This window comes from Halichoerus grypus, chromosome 12 (genome assembly GCF_964656455.1).
Source record: "Halichoerus grypus chromosome 12, mHalGry1.hap1.1, whole genome shotgun sequence".
Taxonomy (NCBI): domain Eukaryota; kingdom Metazoa; phylum Chordata; class Mammalia; order Carnivora; family Phocidae; genus Halichoerus; species Halichoerus grypus.
Genome location: NC_135723.1, coordinates 66,871,635 through 66,895,382, shown reverse-complemented (window position 1 = coordinate 66,895,382; position 23,748 = coordinate 66,871,635). Strand labels below are relative to the sequence as shown.

Below are 23,748 nucleotides of genomic sequence, written 5' to 3'. Positions count from 1 at the left end.
CAGGTCATGATCTCAGGGTCTTGGGATCGAGTCCTGCATTGGGCTCTCTGCTGTGCAGGGAGCCTGCTTCTCCCTCTCTCTCTACCCCCTCCCCCTGCTGGTGTGCTCTCTCACTTGCTCTCTCTCTCTCTCTCTCATAAATAAATAAAATCTTAAAAAAAAAAAAAAAATGAGACGTGCTCATTTTCCTTTTTACCTGCCCTTCGTCATGAACAGTTCCCTCGCTTTCTCCTTCTTTCTCTGCCTAATGTTTTTAATGTTTAGGAAGGAGAGACAACTAAAGAGTAAATGGGAGGCATCATCTAGCAGTAAGGGAGAATGCTAACTGGACACACAGCCAGTGTCCAGTTTGTGCTGTGGAATAGTCACTGGCTCCCTAGCACTTCCCGGTGATACCGTCTTCCGTTTCTTGGCCATTCACCGGCGTTCTGGGCAGCAGCTGTTCTGTTCCTGCACCTGCTCTTCAGGCCTCCCGTTTCTCCTGCCTCTGCCCTGCATGCCTTTCTTTCCAAGGAGTACACCGAGGCCCGAAAGCCTCCACTCCGGCCTGTGTGTCACAGCCCCTCCGCTGATGTGTTTGCACGCCTCCACGGAGCCCATGACGCCTTTGTCTCCTGCCGTCCTCTTTCCCACCACGGCCGGCAGAGCAGGGAAGAGGTGGTCCTGCTTTTTCCAAGGGCATTCAGTCTGCCCCAACCCCTGTCTCTTTGGCTGTTCACCAATAAGCTTTTCTGTTCTTAACTTGGAAGACCCTTCTCTCGACCTAGTAATTCTCTTGCTAGTGTGTGATTTATTTTTTGTCTTTCCGTTCCAAGTTGATTTAAATGTTGTCAGTATATGCCACTCCCCGTGTGGCAGCAGCGTCTACTTAACCTTCGGATGAGTAACAGCCTTCCTCTCCCCGGAGCTGCCCTCTGATGGCCGCAGTGACTTCAGCTTTGCTAAATCAGGTGGTCTTCACTCCGCCTTGGTTGACCTCGCTCTCTTGGTTACGCTTGGCAAAGCTGCTCATTCTTATCTTCTTGAAACACCCCCTTCCCTTCATTAAATTGCAGTTCTGAGATTCTCCCCCCTTGTCTGATTAGGTGTTGTGAGTTTCCTTCGTGATTCCATGTCTCTCCTTTTTCCTAAATCTGTCCTAGCCTCGATGCTTAGCCCTCTACACTGATACTGATCCTCTTGGTCTAGATTCCATGTTCTCTCTTGGCTTCAAGTATAACTTCTATCTAAGTAATACCAGCTCTGTCACCAGCCTGCCTGACTTGTGGGCCACCAATTCTTCTGTTTGATGGATACATTATTCTCTAGATAAACCTTCACCTGCCAACAGAACACAAGCAGGTGCTTGGTGAAACTGCCCAGACGTAAACCTGCAGAAAGGCGGTCTCATAGGTGTTACCGACTTTTGGAAGTTATTTCCTGTAGGAGACGGATGGATTGGATGTGTTGCTTATAGCCCCAAGTGCATCTACTCCATCCTGCCCGTACAAGGAGATAGAGCCCACTTCTACTGAGGAAAAGCTAGCATGGGCCATCTGGGGAGGCAAGGGGTCTGGATCATCTCTATTATCTGGGCACCAGACAGACAACTTGGGTTCAGGTTCAGGCCCAGAAAAGATGATGGGGAGAGATGCATGGTTTTCACCCTTAGCTGGATCCTTCTCAAGGATCCTTCTCGGATGCTTCAGGGGTGAGGAGTGTATGCAGTGTGCTTCCGGGCTCTCCAAGGTCACTCCTGCAACAGCAGCTTGTATTGACCTGTGTCATTTTTGGATGCTTTGGGGAAAGATTTTGTTTGAAGAGAGTATACCACAATTGAAAAAAAAATCATGGAGATGATTCTTGAGTGATCCTGAGACTTGAGTCAGATTGTTTAACTTGACTTCATGTCCCCTCCATGATTTCCCTTCATATTATCCAGGGTTCAAGGTATGTGCAGGTGCTGTGTGCAATTTTCAAGTGCCATCTTGCTTTAGAGAAGCTGCCCCTTTAGAGGTGTGTCCATGCACATTTATGCACTTGTTCATCTCTTGCAATTTCTTTCTAAGAGTAAGCCTGCTTGGATTTCTCCTGCCCTTGTGTTCAGCTCTTCATTCCTTTAAATCCTGGCGTCACTGAGCACTGCCCAGAGCCTCCTTCCTACTCAAACCTTTTTTTTTGTGTGTTATCATGCAGTTGTTTCTCCATCCTTCTGATTTCTTATACCATTTCCTTTGCCTATAGCTTTTATTCAGTTAATATATTCTGCACAGAATGTTACTTACATTTTTTTAATGTACCCATGTGTTTTGAAGTAGGTTATATGCTCCTGGTGGTCAGCCTGTGTTTTATGTACATTTGTATGCTGTGATCCCTCACATTGATTTCTGTTTCTGTGTGTGTCTGCTTTAGGTTTGAACTATGAGCAGTAAGGATGAGAGTAAAGCGTTGATATTCTCCATCCTCCAAACAGAAAAATTATAGTAGCACCCCCTACCCATATATGGTTGGGGATTTTATTTGCCTAGAAGAAACCTAGATGATGTGCTTTTAGGTAAGCATGTACAGAATGACTGCCTGCATTTTTCCTTCAACTGTCTTATTTCTGTAGTATATTTAAGATGTATAAATTTGATTTACCCAAGACCTTCCTAAAGCTCATTACTTGCATAAAGCATGTTTACACTGTTGTGCTTGATGTTGGGGTTTTGCTCATTCTGTACATAATGATGGCAGTAGCAGTAGTGATGAAAGCACGGACCATGAGCTCGGCACGGAGGATTTCACGCCCTTACTACAGCCCAACAAGGCAGACTGTAGACTCCCTAGTCTGTAATTTTTCACAAGTTCATTAGTCTACCTCAGGTCACATAGCTAGGAAGCTCCTGATTTGAATCCAGCACTGAGTGACGCTGAAACCCAGGCAATTTCTTCTAAACCATAAATCTGTTCGGTAGCTCTCTTTTTTTTAAAATTTCATTTCAGCTTTATCGAGGTATATTGACATATAAAACTATAAGATATTTAGAGTGTACATCACAGTGACTTAATGTACAAATATACTGTGAAAGTCTGCTCCCCCGTCGAGTTAATTAACACATCCATCACTTTACATATTTATTGTGTGTGTGTGTGTGTGTCTGTGTGTGTGAGAACGTTGAAGTTCTATTCTCTTAGCAAATTTCAATTATACAATACAGTGTCATCAACTACAGTCACCATGTTATACATTAGGCCTTATTCTTCTTACAGGTGATAGTTTGTACCTTTTTACCAGCCTTTCCCTATTTCTTCCACACACACCCCACCCCCAACCCAGGCCCTGGTAACCACTTTTCTATTCTCTGTTTCTGTAAGTTTGATTTTTTAAAAAATTCCACATATAAGTGGTACCGTGTGTAGTATTTGTCTTTGTCTGATTTCTTTTACTTGCTCGGTAGTTCTTTTTCAGGTTCCCCATCTCTGATGCCCCCTCCCCAGTCGGCCCCCACCATTAACAGCAGTCTGATTCGAGCAGACACATACACCCTTGCCATTTTGCTTGCTCCGTCCACTGATGATGTGATTTCCAGGGATGCATTGTGTTCTGAAAGCAAAGACGGTATTTTTTTAAAAAATTAGGGAAAATGTGGCAAGTGACCTGGGTTACTATAGAAGGAGCCCACCTGAAGCGAGACGTCCTTTTGAGGCCGGACACTGCTTAGAGGCGGTTTGGTTGGTGCTGACGAGCATGGACTGGGGGTAGACGCATATGGACTCAAAGTCTGGGCTGTCACTTAAGAGCTGTGTGACTGGGGACAAGCCTCCTGCTTTGTAAGGAAGAATTTGGCAATATTCATGCATCCTTCCTGGCATTGTGGGGATTCAGTGAGATAATCACTCAACGCTCTGCTTAATAATGGTAACCATTAGGAGTCAATTATGAATTTTTCAGAGTGGTACATAGAAGAGAACAAGCTTTTTGTGTTTCAGGCAAGATTGGAACCAAGAATACAAACGTCCCCTTAAGTGCATTAAAGCCAGTTCTGTAGCTTGAAAACCCAGAATTCCCATGACATTTAAATATCGATAGCCTGGTGAACTAAAATGACAGCTGAGCTCTAAATAAGAAGTTTTGAATTCGGAGCTTTAAGATCACATAGCACACAGAATACCCAACAGGAATCTACTTAATACCACTGAACCATATATTTAAAAATGGAAATTTTATGTTATGTGTAGTTTACCACAATAAACAATTATAAAATTCCATAGAATCCGGAAAATGAGACTGAATTTCTGGAATGGGAGATTCCAACCTTGTGTGGCAAAAATTAAAAGTCATGTGATTTTCCTGGACTGTTCTTTCCCAAGCAGTTGGATTAGATCAGGATTTCTCAGCCTCAGCACTGCTGACATTTTGGACTGGATGATTCTTAGTTGTGAGGGCCGTCCTGTGCATTTTAGGATTTAAGCTGCATCCTGGCCTTTACCCAGTAGGTGCCAGTAGCATTCCCTCCCCTACTTGAAGCAGCCAAAAATGTCTCTAGACATTGCCAAATGTCCCTTGGGCAATAGACCAATTTCTGTGTCTCGAATGGACTAAATCAGTGGTTCCCAAGCTTGGTTCTGCGTTGGAATCGCATATGAAACATACTGAACATACGGAGAGGATTATTTGTAGGTACAGTTGGAGGCCCAGGGATTCCTGTTTTTATCCAGCTCCCCAGTGATGCTGGTGCTCTGGGACCCAGGTTTGGAAGTCCCCGTTGTGAGGCCCTCTAGATTTCTGACGCTCTGTGCTGAGAACACCTTCTGGTTCCCACGGTAGCCTTCAGCGAGTGCCTCACACCTTCATCAGTAAAATGGTCCTGCTAATTCTTCCACTCCCCTTGCTCTCGGAGAGTACACACAGCACCTGCAAGAGCTCCTTTTGTTCCACGAAACAAAGATGCTCCAAAGCCGGTGTGATGCTGTGCTGCTGGTGCTTTTTGTGATGTCATAATATGGTAGAAGGACATTGTGACAGGAATAGTCGTCCCTCATCTGATTTTTGCACCTGTTGGCTTTGGCATTATTGCATTTATTTCTTAAACTTCCTTTAAAATGAACCGGGGTACTTCCCTTTCTGGTTTTAGCTCTTTCTCTCTGTGTGTGACGGAGTCTATCTAACCTCGTAAAATAGAGTTTGCCATGCTTTGGAAGAGAAAGACAGCAAACATAGTTCTCCCGTCAACCAAGAGCTCAGTTTAATTGAGCAAGAATGAACTCTAGCATTCCGCTTTTCCTTCTGAAAATGAATTGCAGAATTTAGTTTGCTTTCTTAGGTGGATTTCAGCAGGGAAATATTTCTGCAAGGGGGTGGCTGTGGTGAGAGGAACATGCCTTTCCTTGTTCCCACTGTGCATTCTAAATATATTATTACATTTTATTAATCGGCTTTATAAAGATTTATTTTTGTCCTTCCATCATAGCCATCCATAGTCAAAAGACAACCAAATGGCTTTGAGAGAAGATATATCCATTTTCAAAATGATTATGGGGGCGCCTGGATGACTCAGGTGCTTAAGCATCTGGCTCTTTTTTTTCTTTTAGAGATTTTATTTATTTGAGAGAAAGAGAGAGAGAGACAGAAAGAGAGAGAGAGAGAGCACGCACGATGAGGGGGAGGGGCAAGCAGACTCCCCACTCAGCAGGGAGCCCGACGGTGGTGGGAGGGCTCCATCCCAGGACCCCAGGATCACTACCTGAGCTGAAGGCAGATGCTTAACCAACTGAGCCACCCAGGTGCTCCAAGTATCCGGCTCTTGATTTGGGCTCAGCTAATGATCTCAGGGTCACCAGATCGAGCCCCACCTCGGTCCCACCACAGGCTGCGCTGGGCATGGAGCCTACTTGAGGTTCTCTCTCTCTCCATTTGCCCCTCCCCCCTCTAAAACAAACAAACCAAAAAACCAAAAAACCAAAATGGCTGTGGATGTGTCATTACTCTGGGACAAGTTTGTGGGGATCGGTTTGGATTTATCAGCCTCATCACCATAGGATGCTGGTCATTTCTGTCTCACTTCTTTCTTGACCTCCTGACACATATAATCAACTACCTGTTAGCCCATTTGCCTTGCCCATCTAAATGTCCCTTGCTCCACAAACTCGATATATTCAAAACTGTCCTTATTGTTTCTTCTCCTCCAAAACCTGTGTAGTTTTGCTTCCGAATCTTCATGCTTTCCTCTTTCTAGTGATAGATGTGAATATACATCCAGCTTGCTGAAGCTGAAGCCGTATGTCCTCCTAGGCTCTACTCTCTCCCTCAGCTTTTCTGTCCGATCAGTTACCTCTGAGAACTGGCCCGCCTCTGGTCCTTCTTCATCACATCTGTTGCTGTTGCTTTGGTGGCCCTGTTCTCTCTGGGCAGTGTGGAGGAACAGAGAGAGCAACAAGGGAGGACTTAAGCGTAAGTGTGGCAGATATCCCCCAAAGGGCAGAACTTTAAAAGAGAGAGGACAATGTCTACACAAGCAGGAGATTATGAGCACAAAGTAGGCAGATATAAATTGAGGAATATATGGATATGGGAAAGAACCAATTAGAAATCTTAGAAATGGAAAATATATATACAGTAAGTGAAATATAAAAAAAACTATGAAAGATACATAAAAACAATAAAATGCATAGACAAAGTAACCCTACAGTAGATTAAGCTAAAGAGAGAATTGATAACTCGGACGATGAAAATGAGGAATTCGTCCAGAACGTAGCCCAAAAGATGAAACAATGAAAAATATGAATGTGAAGTTGTGTTAAAAGGATACATTAAGAGATTTCGGCCTATGTCTAATTGGCAGTCCTACTAATAAAGAATGGATTGAATGGTGGAGAGGCAATATGTGAAGAGATCTTGGCTAATATTTTACCTCTCTGGAATTGAAGAGAAATTCCACAGTGGAAGACAACAGGGGCTCTGGATTCGGCTGGTTGGATGAGTAGAGGCTCTACTATGAGGAGCTGAATGGACTTAGTACTTTGTCCAAGAGCCACAGGAAAAGGAAAGGTTTATAAGCAGGGGATCGACATGGTATGACTTGTACTTTTAGAAGATTTCTCTGCTGAAGTCTACCTAGAAAGCAGCCTAAAATCTGCAATTCATTTTCAGAAGGAAAAGCAGAATGCTAGAGTTCATTTTTGCTCAATTAAACTGAAATCTCGGCTGAGGGGAGAAATATGTTTGCTGTCTTTATGTTTTATGAGAGATAAAATGAAATAAGAGATTAATTAGATAGTCCTCGCAGTAGTCCGGGCAAGAAGTGATATGCCATGGCTTACGATAATGATGGGAGATAGAAAGAAGTGAAACATAGGTCTCATCAAGGTGTATAAGAAGATTAAATTAACAGGAAATTAATGATTGATTGTATGCGGGGGAGGGGTAAGGGAGAGGGGGAACGTTGAAGATGATTTCGACATTTCTTGTGGGACTAGCTGGGCAAATGGTGATGGCAGCTCTCACAATAGAAAACACTAGTGGAAAGATATTTAGGTGGACTCACAGTCCAGAACCTTACAGATGGGTTCAGGAGAATAAGGCAGGTTTCTATATGGCTATACCTCCTTTCAGATTTTCTTTGGGTTTCAGTACACTGGCCAATTTGTCCACCTAACTGGCCCCTCCAGGGCCATCACTATCATTAGAAAATGCACATTTGATTATGTCACTTTCCTGCTTAAAAATTCGTGATGGGTCCAAATCATCAAGGGTTGTTTTCAGGACTTAGACATCTTTTGCCTCTGGCTTTCTTCTTTGTTCCCTTTCTCCCATTTGTGCATATGCCACACGAACATCCATTTAGCCATGCCTTTGCATTTACTATACCTTCAACCAGAAGTGCCCTGAGCATCTATTTTTAATTGCTTCTCTGTACCCTTGGGCAGAATAAAGAAGATGGTTTAGAGAGTCAACCGTGAGATTGACTTGGTAGGGCTGACAAATAATAGGAAGGGCAGGGAAGCTGTAATGACTGCAAGCTTATTTTCTGGTAAACTAGAAGATGAGTAAAAGTTGAAAATTGGGAAAGAGAGTTTTGGGGAAAGGTTTGAGTTTGAGGTTATGGAAGGATACACACTCAAGTTAAAATGGCCTGAGACAGAAGGGGACTACAGTGAAGTGAGGAATGAGGGTGTGGATTTGAGCCTAAGGTGAGAAGGGGACCTAAGCACAAAGAATTCTTCTACTGGATATGAAAAGTCTCAGGGTTGGGTCTCAGTGGGTTGAGCATCCGACTCTTGGTTTCAGCTCAGGTTGTGATCTCAAGGGTGGTGAGATTGAGCCCTGCACCAGGCTCTGTGCTCAGCAGAGAGTCTGCTTGAGATTCTCTCCCTCTGCCCCTTTCCCCATGTGCACACGAGTGCACACATGCTCTTTCTCTCTCTCAAATAAATAAATCTTTTTAAAAAAAGGCTTAGTATTGGGGTGCCTGGGTGGCTCAGTCAGTTAAGCATCTGCCTTTGGCTCAGGTCATGATCTCAGAGTCCTAGGATGAAGCCCTTGATTGGGTTCCCTGCTCAGCGGGGAAACTGCTTCTCTCTCTCCTCTCTCTCTCCCTCTGCTCCTCCCCCCTGCTCATGCCTCTCTCTCTCTCTCTCTCTCTCAAATAAATAAATAAAAAATCTTAAAAAAAAGGTTCAGTGTTAACTTAGGATTTCATCATAATTTATGTGGATAATGCCTGATGCAGGGTCATCTACTATTCTCATGGCAATGCTAAAACATCATTCCTTAAATCATATTTATCGTGAACTCACTGTGGGCCAGGATGTCCATAATTCCAGCACCCTTCCCCTTGGGTGTTAGTTCTGGGCACTTGGGCTTGTTGTTCACAGTGGCCAGGACTCCAGATGTGGGCTGGAGTTAAAGAGCAAGGCTTCTGGAATTATATAGGTCTGATTCAAATTCTGGCTTTGTTCCATATGCTTTGCAGTTTTGAGCAGCTACCTAATATCTCAAGATCCTCATACAGTTTTCTCTTTTGTAAAATAGACTTAGTAATAACATCTTGTAGGGGAAATATGGTAGTCGTTCAATAAGTAGCTACTATTATTATCATTAGTATCAGAAAGGCTGGCCAAATGATGATAGATAATAGAAGTCTGGGTTGGTGATATGTCAAAGGTAGGGGAGTTTTAGAAAGTGTGTGAGGTTGTGGCCCTTGTTTGCATATTCCAGACAGTTCCAGAAGAGCCTGTTTTATTAACTCTTCACGGCTATGGTTCAGCCTTAGATTATCATTGTCCCATTTCTGGGACATATATTTGAGAATTGGAAGCCCATGTCCTTGCACAGCTTGCTGGCAGATGTCTTAGTACATCCATTACCATTCAAAAAGGAAGGACGAATTGGCATTAGTGCATCCACTCACGAAGAAGGAAACCCACTACATAGCGAAGAGAGTCAAGAAGTAAAAGGGGGGAAAAAATGAAAAAGTAAACTCACTTCTTAAAACTCCCTTTGCCACCAGTTCCTCTCAGTGTGCTTTTGCCTGCTGTCTTATATCCAATCTGTTTCTTTGTAGTTGATAAACCTTCATAATCCTATGTTTAAATTGAGCCTGAACCTTACTTCGCTCTCAGAGCTTTATCTGGCTTTCTTGTATGTGCTCACCTGGTCTGATAATACCCTACCCACTCGGGTTGACAGTCATTTCTGTTTATCTTACTGAGCCTGTGTCTGCCTTTTAAATGTTATTTATTTATTAAAGATTATATTTATTAGAGAGAGAAAATGAGAATGAACACAAGCAGGGGGAGTGGCAGAGGCAGAGGGAGAAGCAGGCTTCCCGCTGAGCAGGGAGCCCGATGTGGGGCTCAATCCCAGGACCCTGGGATCATGACCTGAGCTGAAGGCAGACGCTTAATGACTGAGCCACCCAGGTGCTCCTATAATTCTATTTTTTTTTTTAAAGGTTTTATTTATTTATTTGACAGAGAGAGAGAGAGAGAGAGAGACAGAGCACAAGCAGGGGGAGCGGCTGAGGGAAAGGGAGAAGCACGCTCCCTGCTGAGCAGGAAGCCTGATGTGGGGCTCGATCCCAGGACCCTGGGATCATGACCTGAGCCGAAGGCAGACGCTTAACTGACTGAGCCACCCAGGCGCCCCTGCCTTTTAGATTTTAAACCATGCACATAAATACTATCCACCTTCCACATATGTACTTGACACAAATAAGTAGACTATTTCACATGAGTGAAGGTAGGCAGACTATAAGACCTGACTTGGTTTGCAGTGTGAATCCCTCATTTTCACATAGAGAATACTTGGTTGCAAGTGTGTGGTGGAGTAACATGTCATGCCAGCCAGTGGGGAGTCATCTGGGCAAACTTCTTGGAGAGGACTGATATTAGGTAGGTTGAGAGGTATATAGGAATTGAGAAATTGTTGTTGCTGCCTGAGATACTGAAATTTGGGGAAAAAATTTGTTTCTTGTATCTCTACCAACATTGATATTAGGACAATATAAAATAGTCAAGGACTAGGAAGGAGAATCACAGAAGATAATTGATATGAGTAGTGCTTCATTTTTGCATTGTTCATTTTTTATATTTTTGTCACTTTCTAAAATTGCAGTTTCCCTTACAATTGAAGAGAAATACAGTGTCTGCTGAGAAGTATATCAGAATACCTAAAAGAGAAAGGTTTTGTCACTTGTCTTTAACCCACTAACACATAAGAGCGCTAATTATTATGTCTTTGCTCACCTCCGCAGTCCAGTAATTTTTATGACACAAAGATTGTACTTTATATGGCTAAAATGTAATATTTAATTAGTTTCATGAAGCTTGAAACAAGTCATTATAAGGAAACCATTTTTGAAACGAATCCTCATTTTTTAAGGAAAAGGTGGCATAGCCTATCTTCTTTCAGTTTTTAAAATTAACGTGATACACAGGGTTTTACTACTTCGGAGATGTCGTTGTGAGCCCTTTTGTCACTTCTGACAATTCCTGCAACCTTGTGTCAGTGATTCACATTGGAACTGTTGTCAAAATACTTGCTTTCCAAGAACCAGCTGAATTTGCCCCAGGAAAGTGTGGTTTTGTCATTCTCCTTCAGATTATTTAGGCTGCTATTAGGAAAATAGAGGAAGCACACACACCCCTCAGAGTGCATCAGATTCCTCCACGCTAAAGGTATACGGCTCCAAAGCATAAAGAGTAGTTATAGGGCTCATTGGGGGGGAAGATATAGCTGTTCTAAGATGACTGGTGTCATTGACACAATGTCAGGAGGCACCTCCAGGAACTAGGCGGGTCATCATACATTAAAGTTTCTCTAAGTCATATCGTAGACTAAGTTGTAGTTAACAGGCGTTTCCCTTCTCAGAGGTGTCCTGACGTTTGGAAGCTGGGTTTCTTTTCTTTCTGGGCCAATGTTACTCCTAACTGCTGTGCAGAATATGTTCAATGAATTTCCATTTATAAAGCAAAGTAGAATCCCAAGCACTGTGCTGAATCGCCTCAAAGTGTCAGAATAAAGCATCTGTCACATTCTTTTAAAGCATTGGAGAAAGGCTTTTTAATAGTCTAGGAACAAAAAACTTTTAAGTCTTTGTGGAAAACAGTTTTGCAATTAAAAGACTGTAAGGCGATGGCCATATGGAAGGGCCGATGCATGGCGGGGATCGGGATTGCTTCTGCTTTCCTCTTGCTACATTCCATCTTTAGCTCCTGCCTGAACTTCAGTGGCAGTCGGAAAGGGACCAGAAGAAAGGGAAAGAAGCTAAAAGTCTGAAAAAAAAGATGTGTTCTTAATCAAACAGTATGCATTAATTGCACGCCATGCGGGCGTCTGGCAGCCACTCGCCTGGGAGGTGACCGAGGTGTCTCGGAGGTGGTCTCTGCCTCCAAAGCAAGTATAATCAAGTGGGCAGACGAAATGAAAATGAGCCGAAGAAGGAAGAACAGGAGGAGATGAGAGCCAAAGGCAGCAACGGGGCTGGAGTCACTCAAGGAAGAAAGAGGAATTGGGTATTCATCCGTGTATGTATGTAACCAACTTTTTAAGAGAGTACCTGCAAAGTGTCCAAACGGGATACGAGAATTGAGAGAGCCTATTCATTGGTACGTGCAGGGCCGCACTCTGTCCTGGGTGCTGTCTCAGAGGTTTTACTTATGCCGTCTCAAGTCAGACTCGCGACACTACAGTGTGCGAGGGACTGTTTTTATTTTCAGAAAAGAAGACGGAAACACCAAGGGCAGTTGTAAGTCTCAGGTTACAAAACCCAGAGCTGCAGAAGTTGGGGGTTCAAGCCCAGGAAGTCCTTTTCTAAAGTTGTTCGGGAGCTCTGAGTTGAGGGAAGATCTCCAAAAGTGGGGAGTAGATAAAACTTCAGCATTTTAAATGCTTTTCTGGTGTCTCTCAACTTAATGTCATCACAAAAGCACTTCCCCCCCCTCCTTGGGTCATTAAAAACATTTGAAGTGAATGCGCTTTCAGTAAAGCCAGGCTTTCTTTGCTGGGGGATGTCCATTTTAGGACAAGTGTGTGCCTGAGAAGTGAATGTAGAGGCAAGAATTGCAGCCCACAATCTACAGGGGCTCACAGGCATGTGGTCACGTGGGTCACATCGGCTGGGGGTGCTGCCAGCCTCCATGGGCCGGCGTCAAGACGGCCGTGTAGGCACCAACGGACTTCAGAGCCCCAAGGTGAGCGTTTGCGCTGCGTAAGTCTCCAGGCCAGGTGCCTCGGCCAAAGGATAGGAACAGGTGGTTAAATAGGAACTGTGCTCATCAGAGGCATGTCAGGGAGGGGACGTGGATGCGCAGAACCATGGTGCTGTCTCAAGGCAGGCTGGACTCCACCCCCTCTGAAATAAATAAGCAGGGATTCCCAAGGATGTTTCTTCCTGGGGTTCTCTGATGTCTTGAACCATGTGGTTTGGGTGGGAGAATAACTTTTTTAAGAGATAAAAGGGAGCCAAGAGGAAGATCTGGTTTAGTAAGGAAGAAGATGAAGTGTTAAGCCTGAAGGGATGACGAGATCCATGTGGATCCACACGAGGGTTATTGGAAATGCTGGAGTAGACCTTAGAAGCGGGGTCAGAGTGAGAGGCATGGATTCCGGAATTTATGATACTGGCATTTCATTAAAGGCAAGGGAGAGATAATAAAAAGGAAAGCAAAGGACCAACACCCACTTTAAGGACCAGAGAGAAGAGAGTGTTGCCAGAGACATAGATTAATGAATTGCTAGGGGGCGCCTGGGTGGCTCAGTCTTTAAGCGTCTGCCTTCGGCTCAGGTCAGGATCCCAGGGTGCTGGGATCGAGCCCCGCATCGGGCTCCCTGCTCGGCGGGAGCCTGCTTCTCCCTCTCCCACTCCCCCTGCTTGTGTTCCCTCTCTAGCTGTGTCTCTCTCTGTCAAATAAATAAATAAAATCTTAAAAAAAAAAAATGAATTGCTAGGGAATTTGGCTGTTCTCAAAAATCTAGCTGATTTTATGAAAAGTAGATAAACAAATCTTTTTGTATGGGAAATTTGCTTTCTGGACTTACTGTCTTGGGCAAATTAAGTTAAATAATGGAATTCTTTTGGAGAATAAGAGTTAAAATGAAAAGGGAGGAATAAATCTTAAAAAACAAAAAAAGCTACTCCTTGAATATAACCGTTGGCACATCGTACTTTGCCAATCAGATTCATATGGAAATGCATACTTTGTTTGACAAATAAAAATATTTCTGCCAACATTAAGATTTTCACAGAATAACATAAAGTGAAGGAAGACTTTCGAATGCTGCAAGATGACCTCACCATTGCAAAGGGGAAGGAGGAAAAGAGCGTGGAGGTCTGAGGCCATCCCCGATCCCGGGCATGTTGAAATCTGATAACTGTGTGACCCTCCAGGTTATCTTTAAAAACGTTCCTGTGTTTCCCATCTCAGCTCAGTGCTGAGTCCAAGAAGATAGTTTTGACCTTCAAAACAAAAAGCTTAAGGAATTTAGTTACTTTTTTTTTTTTTTTTTAATTTTAAGTAGGCTCCACACCCAACGTGGGGCTCAAACTCATGACCCTGAGATTAAGAGTCACACGTTCTACCGACGGAGTCAGCCGGGTGCCCCAGTTATGATTTTTTTTAAGTTATGAAAGCATACTCAGGTAGTTAAAATAATTTTGTCTCAATATTCTAAAACCAGGTATATTCAGAGTGTAGAATTTTATTTCTAGTTCCTTCAGGCTTTTTGAAATCACGGAGAGAAGAATCAGTTTTTAGCCTTTTAGACCACATTTTCTTTTCTCTTGAGCCTTTTCTCTCAATGAGGTGAAAGATGAATTGTTCATCAGGTCTACTGAAAGCTATCAAAGATGTCACCCCACTCTCAAGTCTTCGCCATCTGGGCAGATAGGCAGAAACCTCTTCTGTCGCCTGAGCAAATGTTAACTAAAACATGGGCAGAGCCGGTGTTTGGTTTGGAAGTTAAGTCAGGCAAAGAGCTCGTGTCAGACTGAGGGCTGTATATAGGAAGTGAGAAAAGCGGTGACACCAGACTAGCGTGTTCGGCTTGAGGTATCTTGTTCAGTTCTGTTTATGGTCATGCTGTTCACCTGCATGACCTTGTTAAGGGGTGGTGACAGTCATTTGACTGGTATCTGTTTTATCACCGGTTGAGTTACACTCGTCATCAGCTAGCTTGCTCAGTGCTCTTCCGAGGCATGAATCACATAACTCCTTCTAGAATTGTCTGTGTGGGGAGTAGTGACAGCCTTCACGTGCCTCACCACTTACAATCAGCAGCTGCTTAGAGCCACCCAGGGTAGTTTACATGGTAGGAAGGGGGATGTGTGCTAATAAATCCAGGCTAGTCTTCAGAATGGTTTGCTTTATATTCAACACTTTCTTGTTTTTTTTTTTTTTTTTTTTAACAGAAAGTGAATGTGTGGATTTTCCGTTGAATAGAAATGTACTGAGTCTCCTTTTAGATTCTATTAGCCCCTTTATACTGTGGTAACTAGTACTGAAGGCTGGATATTAACATAGATGAATTAAGACGTCTTGTTCTCAAGGGACAAGAAGATAAGACAGACACAAAGTTTTTAGGAGTGATTTATTTAATGTGTTAAGTACATAGAGAGAGTGATCTCTGTGTGTTTGGGGAGATCATGGACATCTGCTTGAAGGAGGTGGCTTTGACAGGGATATTAGTGGTAGTAAGAGTTCATTGTTAGAGCTGAAACAGAAAGGAGAAGGGCATTTCAACAAATGGTGTAAGGTGAAAGTATGGAAGTGGGAATTTTTTTTGGTGAATCAGAATCCAGAAGCATGGGCAACACGTACAGCATTAGTAGAAAGTTTGACTGCTTGAGCCCAGATCGTGGAAGGCCTTGGATGACAAGTTAATTAAAGGATTTATACCATGTAGGTGATGGTCACTGGGGATCTGTAGAGGAAATTGGAGTGAAGAGTGACCTGAGCAAAGTTTATAGGGAAAGTCTGATTTTGTCTGATTATGGTCCTTGTAGGGGTTGGAGAGAAAAAAACCGGGGATGTGGAGACTTATTTGTGAGGATCTGGTGATTGGGGTCCTGAGAACTCTTAATAAAGGTGATAGTAAGGTCTGGAAAGGATAAGGGGGAGAGAGGTGGTGGAGGAAATAACAATGAGACTCAGTGTAAAGTTGTGTATCACAAAACAGGGTAAAGAAAAGGGGAAGGCAAGGAAAAATTCTGTAGAAATGTATGTGAAAAAAAAACCGCCCAACGTAGGCAAGTCGAGTGTCGGAAGTCATGGAAGATAGGAATGAGACTTTGATGTGCTGGTGAAGCATTTGACTGAAAATTTGTGAGAAGTGGTTAGCACTCTGGAATGGCACTGGGACTCAGGAGGCAGAGTTAGAGGTGACGGGATTGGGGGAAGGTTTGTCTGATAACAGGAGTTGGGATGAGGAATGTCTGTATTTTAGAAGAGTAGTTAGGAGGTGAGAAGTCATGATGTGAAAATGCTACAGGGACTTGTAACCAAGCTGACCTGGAGAGTGAAGGAATGAAGGCTAATGATGCTCCTGAGCAGGAGTGGTGCCCCGAGAGCAAGACGTCATGGTGGGGGTGGGGGACCTTTGGTACCAGGCTGTTGTTGGGGCAGATTGATGGGTGAGAATGATGGTTTTTGTTTGTGTCTTCAATAAGATGCCTGCAGGAGAGTTAAATGCTATATCTAGCAAGCTATCAGAGATTTGCAAGCGAGTACTTGGGGCCAGAACTATATATACACTCAGGGCAGTTGAAGTGAATGAGGAACTGACTGATTAGGTAAAAGCGGAAGAGACAAGAACAGAAATTTGGAGTTAGGTAGTTAGAGGCAAAAGAGAAACAATGAAGGCTCTCTTGGATTTTATTGAAGGTTGATAGGTTAAAACGGTAGAAACTGAAGGAAATATCATAGGAGCTCTGTAAAGAGGGTCTCAAAAAGAAGGTAGTAGTAATAGTGTTAAATAAGGTGGGCGCAATGGGGGAGCCGAGAACTGAAAGGCCGTTGGAACTAGCTTTGGGTGGTGAGGGCTAATGCTTCGTTGGCATAGCAAGAAGAGTGGAGGGGGCAGTGTGGGACGTGGGTCGTGGAGCCAGCCCCCATCCTCACATAACATTCATTTTAAGCGGTGAAGGCTGCATGATGGGTGCATTATGTTCAGTTAAATGTGATTCCTTTTTACATCGGTAGTTTAGAGCTTTTCTGTAATCTTCGTTAAATCTCTTGAGCTCCCCCGTGGTCTGTACTCCTTTCATATATCCAGCTGAAGAATATTTTTTTTTTTAAAGATTTTATTTTATTTATTTGACAGAGAGAGACACACAGAGAGAGGGAACACAAGCAGGGGGAGTGGGAGAGGGAGAAGCAGGCTTCCCGCTGAGCAGGGAGCCCGATGCGGGGCTTGATCCCAGGACCCTGGGATCGTGACCTGAGCCGAAGGCAGACACTTAACGACTGAGCCACTCAGGCGCCCCCCAACTGAAGAACATTCTAAGCATGAAAGTACCCCATAGATGGCTGTCTTTTCAGATTTGGTTCCGAATCTATGAATCAGACCTGAATGAAAACTCTGCCTCAATGAGGGAGTCTAATTCTGGGAGCTGTTGTTTTAGGTGCCTTCTCCTACGTCAGCGGCAATGCTTTCTTGGCCTGATCTGTTATTGCAGTATAACTGAAGGCTGACATCCAGCCCTGTGATTTAGATTTCAGTTTTGAAGGGGCAAAACGTAAGAGGAGGGGGCTAGGACTGGCAGGTCTTCGTGAAATACGATTAGCCTGGAGAAGGGTCTGGCAGTTGGAAGCGCAGAGTCTTCTTCTAGGCAGAAGTTTGTTCCTAAAATTCCTTTGTCATTTGGTTGTGAGAACACCTTTTCTCCTTAACTCACCGCTGAAGCCATAAACAGTGGAGAAGTTCTTGCGAAGCCCTTGGCTTATGTAACATGTAGGTTCATTGTAAAACCCAATCACCATTTCTCATCTTATTCTAAAGGAGACCAGCTCAGGATGTCGGGATACCCCCAGCACCTTTCCACTCCTCAGTGATTCTAGGTGCCCCTTCTTCCCACTGGGTTTTTAGTTTAGTCAGGCATTCTTTTGAACACATGGGGTAGACTCACTCATAGAGGCCAGACCTCTGGTGGGTGGGAGTTCATCGGGAGAATACTGTGGACCCAGCTTTTAGCTGGGGCTGGAGGCCCGTAGAAAGGACTGTGAACAGTGTTCAGAATTCACCAACAGGGTAGTAGCATCGTGTCCAAAGGCAAGGTTGTAAGGAGAAAATGGAATCTATTCTGTGATACAAGAGGGTGAGAAGCCAGAACCCTAACCCTTTTTTGAAATTTTTTGCTCTTTGTATTAATTCTCGTTTAATTTAATTCTTATAGCAGCCCTGAGGAGTGGATAGGTCCTATGCCTATTTTACAGATAAATTGGTTGAGGTTCAGCAAATTTCAGGAAATTGTAGGTTATATGGCAGACAGGTGAACAGAGGTAGGATTTGAAGCGGTTCTGCTTGATTCAGAATTCCCCTCCCCGTACCACATTGCCCTTCAGAGGGACAGAAGCAGAACATGTGTACATGTAGACAGCTTTTTGTATGTTTGTATCTGAAAATCCAAGATCATGTGTTGTATTTCTTTGATTTTTCTTCCCCCTTTGTTTCTTGTCTGTGATTGGTTCTTTCGGTTGACACACTGCCGCCCACCCCAGGGGACAGACCGCGTCTGTTTGCGTCCAAAGTAGAGAACTTTCAACATGCCTGGCTGAGCTGTGTGTGTGTCTCTCTGCTGCATTCCTTCTCTCGGGAGGCAGGCGGAGCACAGCTGTGGCTATTCGGCCCAGAGCACAGCTGTAGTCAGCCGGCCAGTTGACACCGTGGCGCATGGTGTCATGGTCTCATTACTCAAGTGTGTCCAGCTCAAGCTGCTGTCTGATTGGCATTGGTCAGGGCCACGGTGAGGAGGAGAATTCTATGCACTTTGCAGGAACAATTTCGCAATGCCTCATATTGCCTTTGCCACACGGTCTCGTAAAAATACCGTGAATCCAAGCTTGTTTGCATAAAGCCAAACTGCGGTTTGCCGGCTGCTGTACTAATCCCGAGGAATTCTGGTTATCATTTGACCTTGGGGCTTTCATTGCCGCTATGTTTTCATCTCGATTTTAACGCAGCTAAGTTAAATATGATGCACATTTTGTTCAACTAGTAACATTAAGAATCAAAAAGAGGACCGCAAGGGCAATAAATCATTAATATATTAGGTGGGGATGGCAGTAGATTATGTTTGGAGACAAATAACCCACTTATTGACAACAACCAAGAATAGCAAATGTAAATTCTCCTTACGTAGATATCTTTTTATTAGGCTTCTTTTTCTTCTTCTTTTTATTTAAAATGATGAAATGAAACTAACAGCGTTTCCCTTTTTTGCTATTTTGCAGAAAAAACCGCTGTCTGCAATAATAAAGGAAGTCTGTGATGGGTAAGTATGACTTAGGATTCATCTGAGTTGCTTCAGTCCACAAATTGAGAAGCTAATAAAATATTCCTGAGCAGTTATAAAATTTTATTCCTCAGCCACTCCTTGACCTGCCCATCACGAATTACTGTGTAAGATTTACATGCCCTCTTATACCAAAAAATTACTGTTATTCCTCAAAGAGCAGAAAGTGTGAAATGGCTGGCTTATGCACACTGGGATCGCTTTTATTTATTTTGAAAAGTTGTGGTTCATTCACCCTACTCAGCAGGGAGCAGTCTGAAGTTCCTGAGGTTAAATACACACTCCATCTGATATAAATTGAAAGGACCATTTAGGTTCCCATAGAAGATAAAAGAATTTAAAAGACAAGCCCGTGTGTAATTTGGCAGCCACGGGAACTTCCCAGTGTTAGAGCTTCCCTCCTTGTCCTTGGCTGTCCTAACAATCCAAAGGAGAAGCACTTAGAGAAGTTGCATGAGGTTATGAAGCGAGTCTTACTTGGAATTTATTTAAGACCTGGGGTACTTAATGGGAATGTTTCCATCTGCAGCAAGCACACTGATTGGGGGATTGTAGAACACAGAGGCAATGGGAATGAAACAATTATCAAAAATTTAAATTGCATCCATTTCTTTTGTTTCCTACTTTCTGCTCCACTCCTTCAAAATGGGGAGGAATATAACTTCGTATTTAAATACCCCTGCTCAAAGCCATGAAGACGAAATATTCCAGGCACTAGGCGTGGAATAAGACCAAGAAGACCAAGATGATCCACATAGGAAATGGTTGGTCAGGCTAGTGTCCTTTTGTTTTAGGAGCTGCATTGTGGGGTATGTTGGGTGTGGGCCCACTTCCAAGTACCGGGTGCTTCATTCATCTAACTGTGTCATGCTGTAGAAATGAAAATGACCATCATTTGTTTTTCTGATCAGTTTTGCTTGTGTTTTTAAGGTGGTCCCTTGCCAACCATGAGTACTTTGCACTGCAGCATGCTGATAGCTCAAACTTCTATATCACCGAAAAGGTAGGTCAACCATCTGGGACACTCGTATCTGAAAAAAATGAAAACATGACTGATATTTCCTCTGTTCAGGACTAGACGAGACACGGTGGTCTAAATTTTAAGTCTCTACGGTCCATGAAAATAGAGTGTACCTCGCAAACAACCGCTACTTTAGTATTAAGGCAATATTCCGCCCATGGCAGAGTGAAGACCAGACACGTTTCTGCAGCCCGTTTTAGCAACTACCCTTGCCTCCTGACAGTGAATTCACTAATTATTTTTCTTTCTTATTCCTTGGTTAAAGCATTCATTTGATGTTTAATGACTTCTTTCTCAGACTTCTTTTTTTTTGAAGAACGATCTCTAAGTCCTGTTTAAAGTAGTTGAAACAGTGACAAGAAACCTTCCAAAGGTGGCATTGTGTAGACACGGAGTGTTCTGTGGCTCCTGGGGACTTGCTTTCTTCTTGGGTGATTTTTTTTTTTTTTTATTCTTTAGGAAGCTTGGAGGGAGGAAGGGAGTGGTGAAGACTGCAGTGGTTCTCACAGCAAGTAAAAGCAATATCTTAGGGAGAAATTGATAGGAGAAGGGAAGGCTAATATGGGCCAGGCCCATTTGTGGATTTCTTCCTCAAGACTAGCCTGTGTTATACAAATTACTGGCTTTGGTTAACAGATAAGAAACTGAATCATAGATGTCCGATGGCTTGGTCAATATCTCAGGGTTAGTAAATGATAGAATCAAAAAAGGAAGTCCAGACTTGGTGCTTCTGTCACTTTGCCTTTTGGGAATTTCTAGAAGAGCTTAGCATTTAGCTCAGTTTTATGGAGAATTCACTGAAATACATAGAGCCAATGTTGTCCTTGTGGAACTTCATAACCTTGTGGGCTTGGTGGGGAAGGAAGGGTCAGCCCTGTGAACAGTTTTCATTACAACAAGGTGGTCAGCGCTGGGACAGAAGTGAATACAAAGTGCTCCTGGAGGAGGGGGCACTGGGTGACCTCAGGCTCCAGGCTTTGTTCCTCCCAATAAGCAGTCCCTAGAGTGACTGTGAGTTTACCTGTGAATCAAGTGGTGGTGCAAGGTGAGGCAGTAACAAGGGTTCTGTTGCTCTGTGAGGGCTTGCTCTCCCCAGAGTGTGTGTGTGTGTGTGAGTGTGAAGGGGTGTTACTCAGTCCAGCCCAGAGGGAGTATAGTCAGAGGCCTGGAAACGCTTCTTAGAAATGGCTTTGTTCTTCCCAGATGGACCCTGGAATTTTCATAACTGATCAGGTTTTCCTCTTCATACTAACTGACAGAAAGTTGAGAGTAAACAAGTAGACTAGATTTCCTGGCCTGTGTTGTATTTAATTTTGCTTGTTCTTTGATTCATTCCACAAACACTTAGTTTCCTGTCTTTATTTTCCCTTAGCTTCATTTTCTCAATATTTTCCATTTATTCTATACTGCATTTATATGCTCTGCATGCTATTCTTTGTGACATAAAGAGGATATAAATAAATAAGTTAAATGTTCGCAGTTAAATGTATTGCTGTGGCTATCTTTCAGCAGAATTCTGCCTTGTTTCAACTTGGTTCGCCTTTTAGAGATAACTCAAATATTGCAACTTTTGGGGATGTATCGGAAAAGCTTGGATAGAATAGAAGTTATATAGGGTTTTTCAAATATCACCAATTAGTGGGTGGTGATATCAATTTTGTTGGCTGCAATAGCATTAAAAATGAGAATATAATAGGATAGGTCATAGCACATCACCTGTGTTGTTTGTAAATCCTTGTATTGTACACACATATACACAATACATGTATATTGTGCTGGATTTTTCCCCTGGGTTGTGGTAAAACCACAGCCAAAAGTCATGGAATCACAAGTATCCCTGCCTTTGATTCACCTGTATTGGCTTGTGTCCCCGGGGGTTGTCCTGTCTTCTGTCTTCATTATCAGGGGACCTCAGTTTACTGGAGATTACTACGACGAGACTGAAGGGAGAACCTTTCAGAAACGTACGTTTTCAGATCCCACCCCCAGAGACTCCGATGGAGCTGGCCTTGGGAATGGCCTAGGACTTTGCATTGTTTTAGAGCCTCCCTGGAATTCCAATGTGGAAACCCCGGGACCACTTGGAGAAATACAGGTCTGGGGCTGCTTTTTGGTACCGGTATGCTGTGTACCAGACAGTGTGCATCGTGAACAGAAGTTATGCTCAAAGTATGACTTAGAAGTGTGTTTGTGTGCCGCCAGTTCTTAGGCTAATTTAAAAATTCAAATAATATTTATGCTTCTGTTCTAATTAAAATTAATGTATACTCATAAAATTAAAACTCTGCAGAACAGTGGGAAAATTGTTATTTTATCAGGCATCTCAGTCATTTTTTTAGAAAATCTGGCATTGCCTGAGGAAACTGTTAACGTTGAGTTTGAAAGGGACCGCCACCTAAGTCTGTCACCCAGTCTGGCCATCTTCGGTGGGCGGTAGCAGAGATTATTCTTCTATTGAGAGTTTAGGGAGTGAGAAGACTCATCTTCCCACTCATTGCCCTTTGTTTGTAAATAAAATGTCATCACTCTTCCCTCCGCAGCTGTTCCTGGGCACAGCTGTGTGTGCATGTGACACAGAACTCGACTTGATATGCACGGGGCAGGAGAGGGACCTCGCATCCTGGGAGCAAACTGGGCTGCCTCCAGTCTGCTGTTAGGTCCACCTAGTTCCTTGCAAGTGCTCCTATAAATAGAGCCCATTTTCCATTTTGAAGTAATGTATTTAGTATCATCTTGGTAACTTACAGCCCAGTGAGTTGTTAGGTAATATTTGCATCACCATGGTAACCGGTGACTAATTTTTGAAACTTATGCATGTTCTTCTTAGTTGCTGATTTTCCCTTGCCTATGAGGTGGTCTCCCTCCCTCCACCAGAGATAAAATATCACCTGTAATTTTAAAGAAGAAGAAAAATTCTCCAGGCTCGACATGCTAACACATTTTGTGACTGATGGATGGGTGCTTGGGACTCTCTTCTAAGAGACTTGGGAAGGCACCTCCCCTACTTTTCTCATGTTATCCAGCATATTTTCCAAAATAGTCTTCATTTGCTTATTGGGTCATTAACTTTGGTTTTTCAGTGCAGTGGGAGAGATTGTCATGTTGTTGGGCAGCTCTCAGCAAAAGCATTGCATGCAAATCCCTTACAGAAAGTTAAGTCAGCTACTCACAAGTTCAAATTCTGCCCCAGAAACTTTTATATTTCAGGGTGATGTCCCAGAGAGAGAGAGAGAGAGAGAGAGAGAGGGAAAATAAAAAATAAAAAGTGAATTGTGTATCTTTTTTCAGTTTATTGAGGCATAATTGACAAATAAGATTGTAAGATATTTAAGTGTACATCGTGGTGATTTGACCATAAATTTACACTATGAAAGTGTGCCCCCCATATAATTAACACATCTATTACCTCACCTATTTATTTATTTATTTGGTGGGAACATTTAAGTTCTACTTTCTGCAAAGCTTTCAGCAGATTTTAGTTACATAATATAGCATTATCAACTATAGTTATCATATTTTACATTAGATCTCCAGACCTTGTTCATCTTGTAAGCTGAAAGTTTGTGTTCTTTTACCAGCCTGTCCCTATCTGCATCCCCCTCCACTCCAGCTCCTGGCAACCACTTTTCTTTTTTTCCAGGATTTATTTATTTATTTTTAGAGAGAAAGAGAGAGAGTGTGAGTGGGGTGAAGGGGGGCAGAGGGTGAGGATCTTTAAGCAGACTCCCCGCTGAGCATGGAGCCTGACACGGGGCT

The 23,748-nt window shown here is 43.2% G+C and overlaps 1 protein-coding gene across 4 annotated transcripts in view; it reads left to right on the top strand.

Annotated features, from left to right (window-relative positions):
- The window catches only part of ELMO1 (engulfment and cell motility 1), a 512,699-nt gene that overhangs the window by 101,753 nt on the left and 387,198 nt on the right, over positions 1–23,748 (top strand). For all 4 annotated transcript variants that reach the window (XM_078059467.1, XM_078059469.1, XM_078059466.1 and 1 more), the window contains exons 3-4: positions 18,910–18,950; positions 19,902–19,974. In XM_078059467.1, the coding sequence (XP_077915593.1) occupies positions 18,910–18,950; positions 19,902–19,974 (114 nt within the window). The remainder of the gene's footprint in view (positions 1–18,909; positions 18,951–19,901; positions 19,975–23,748) is intronic.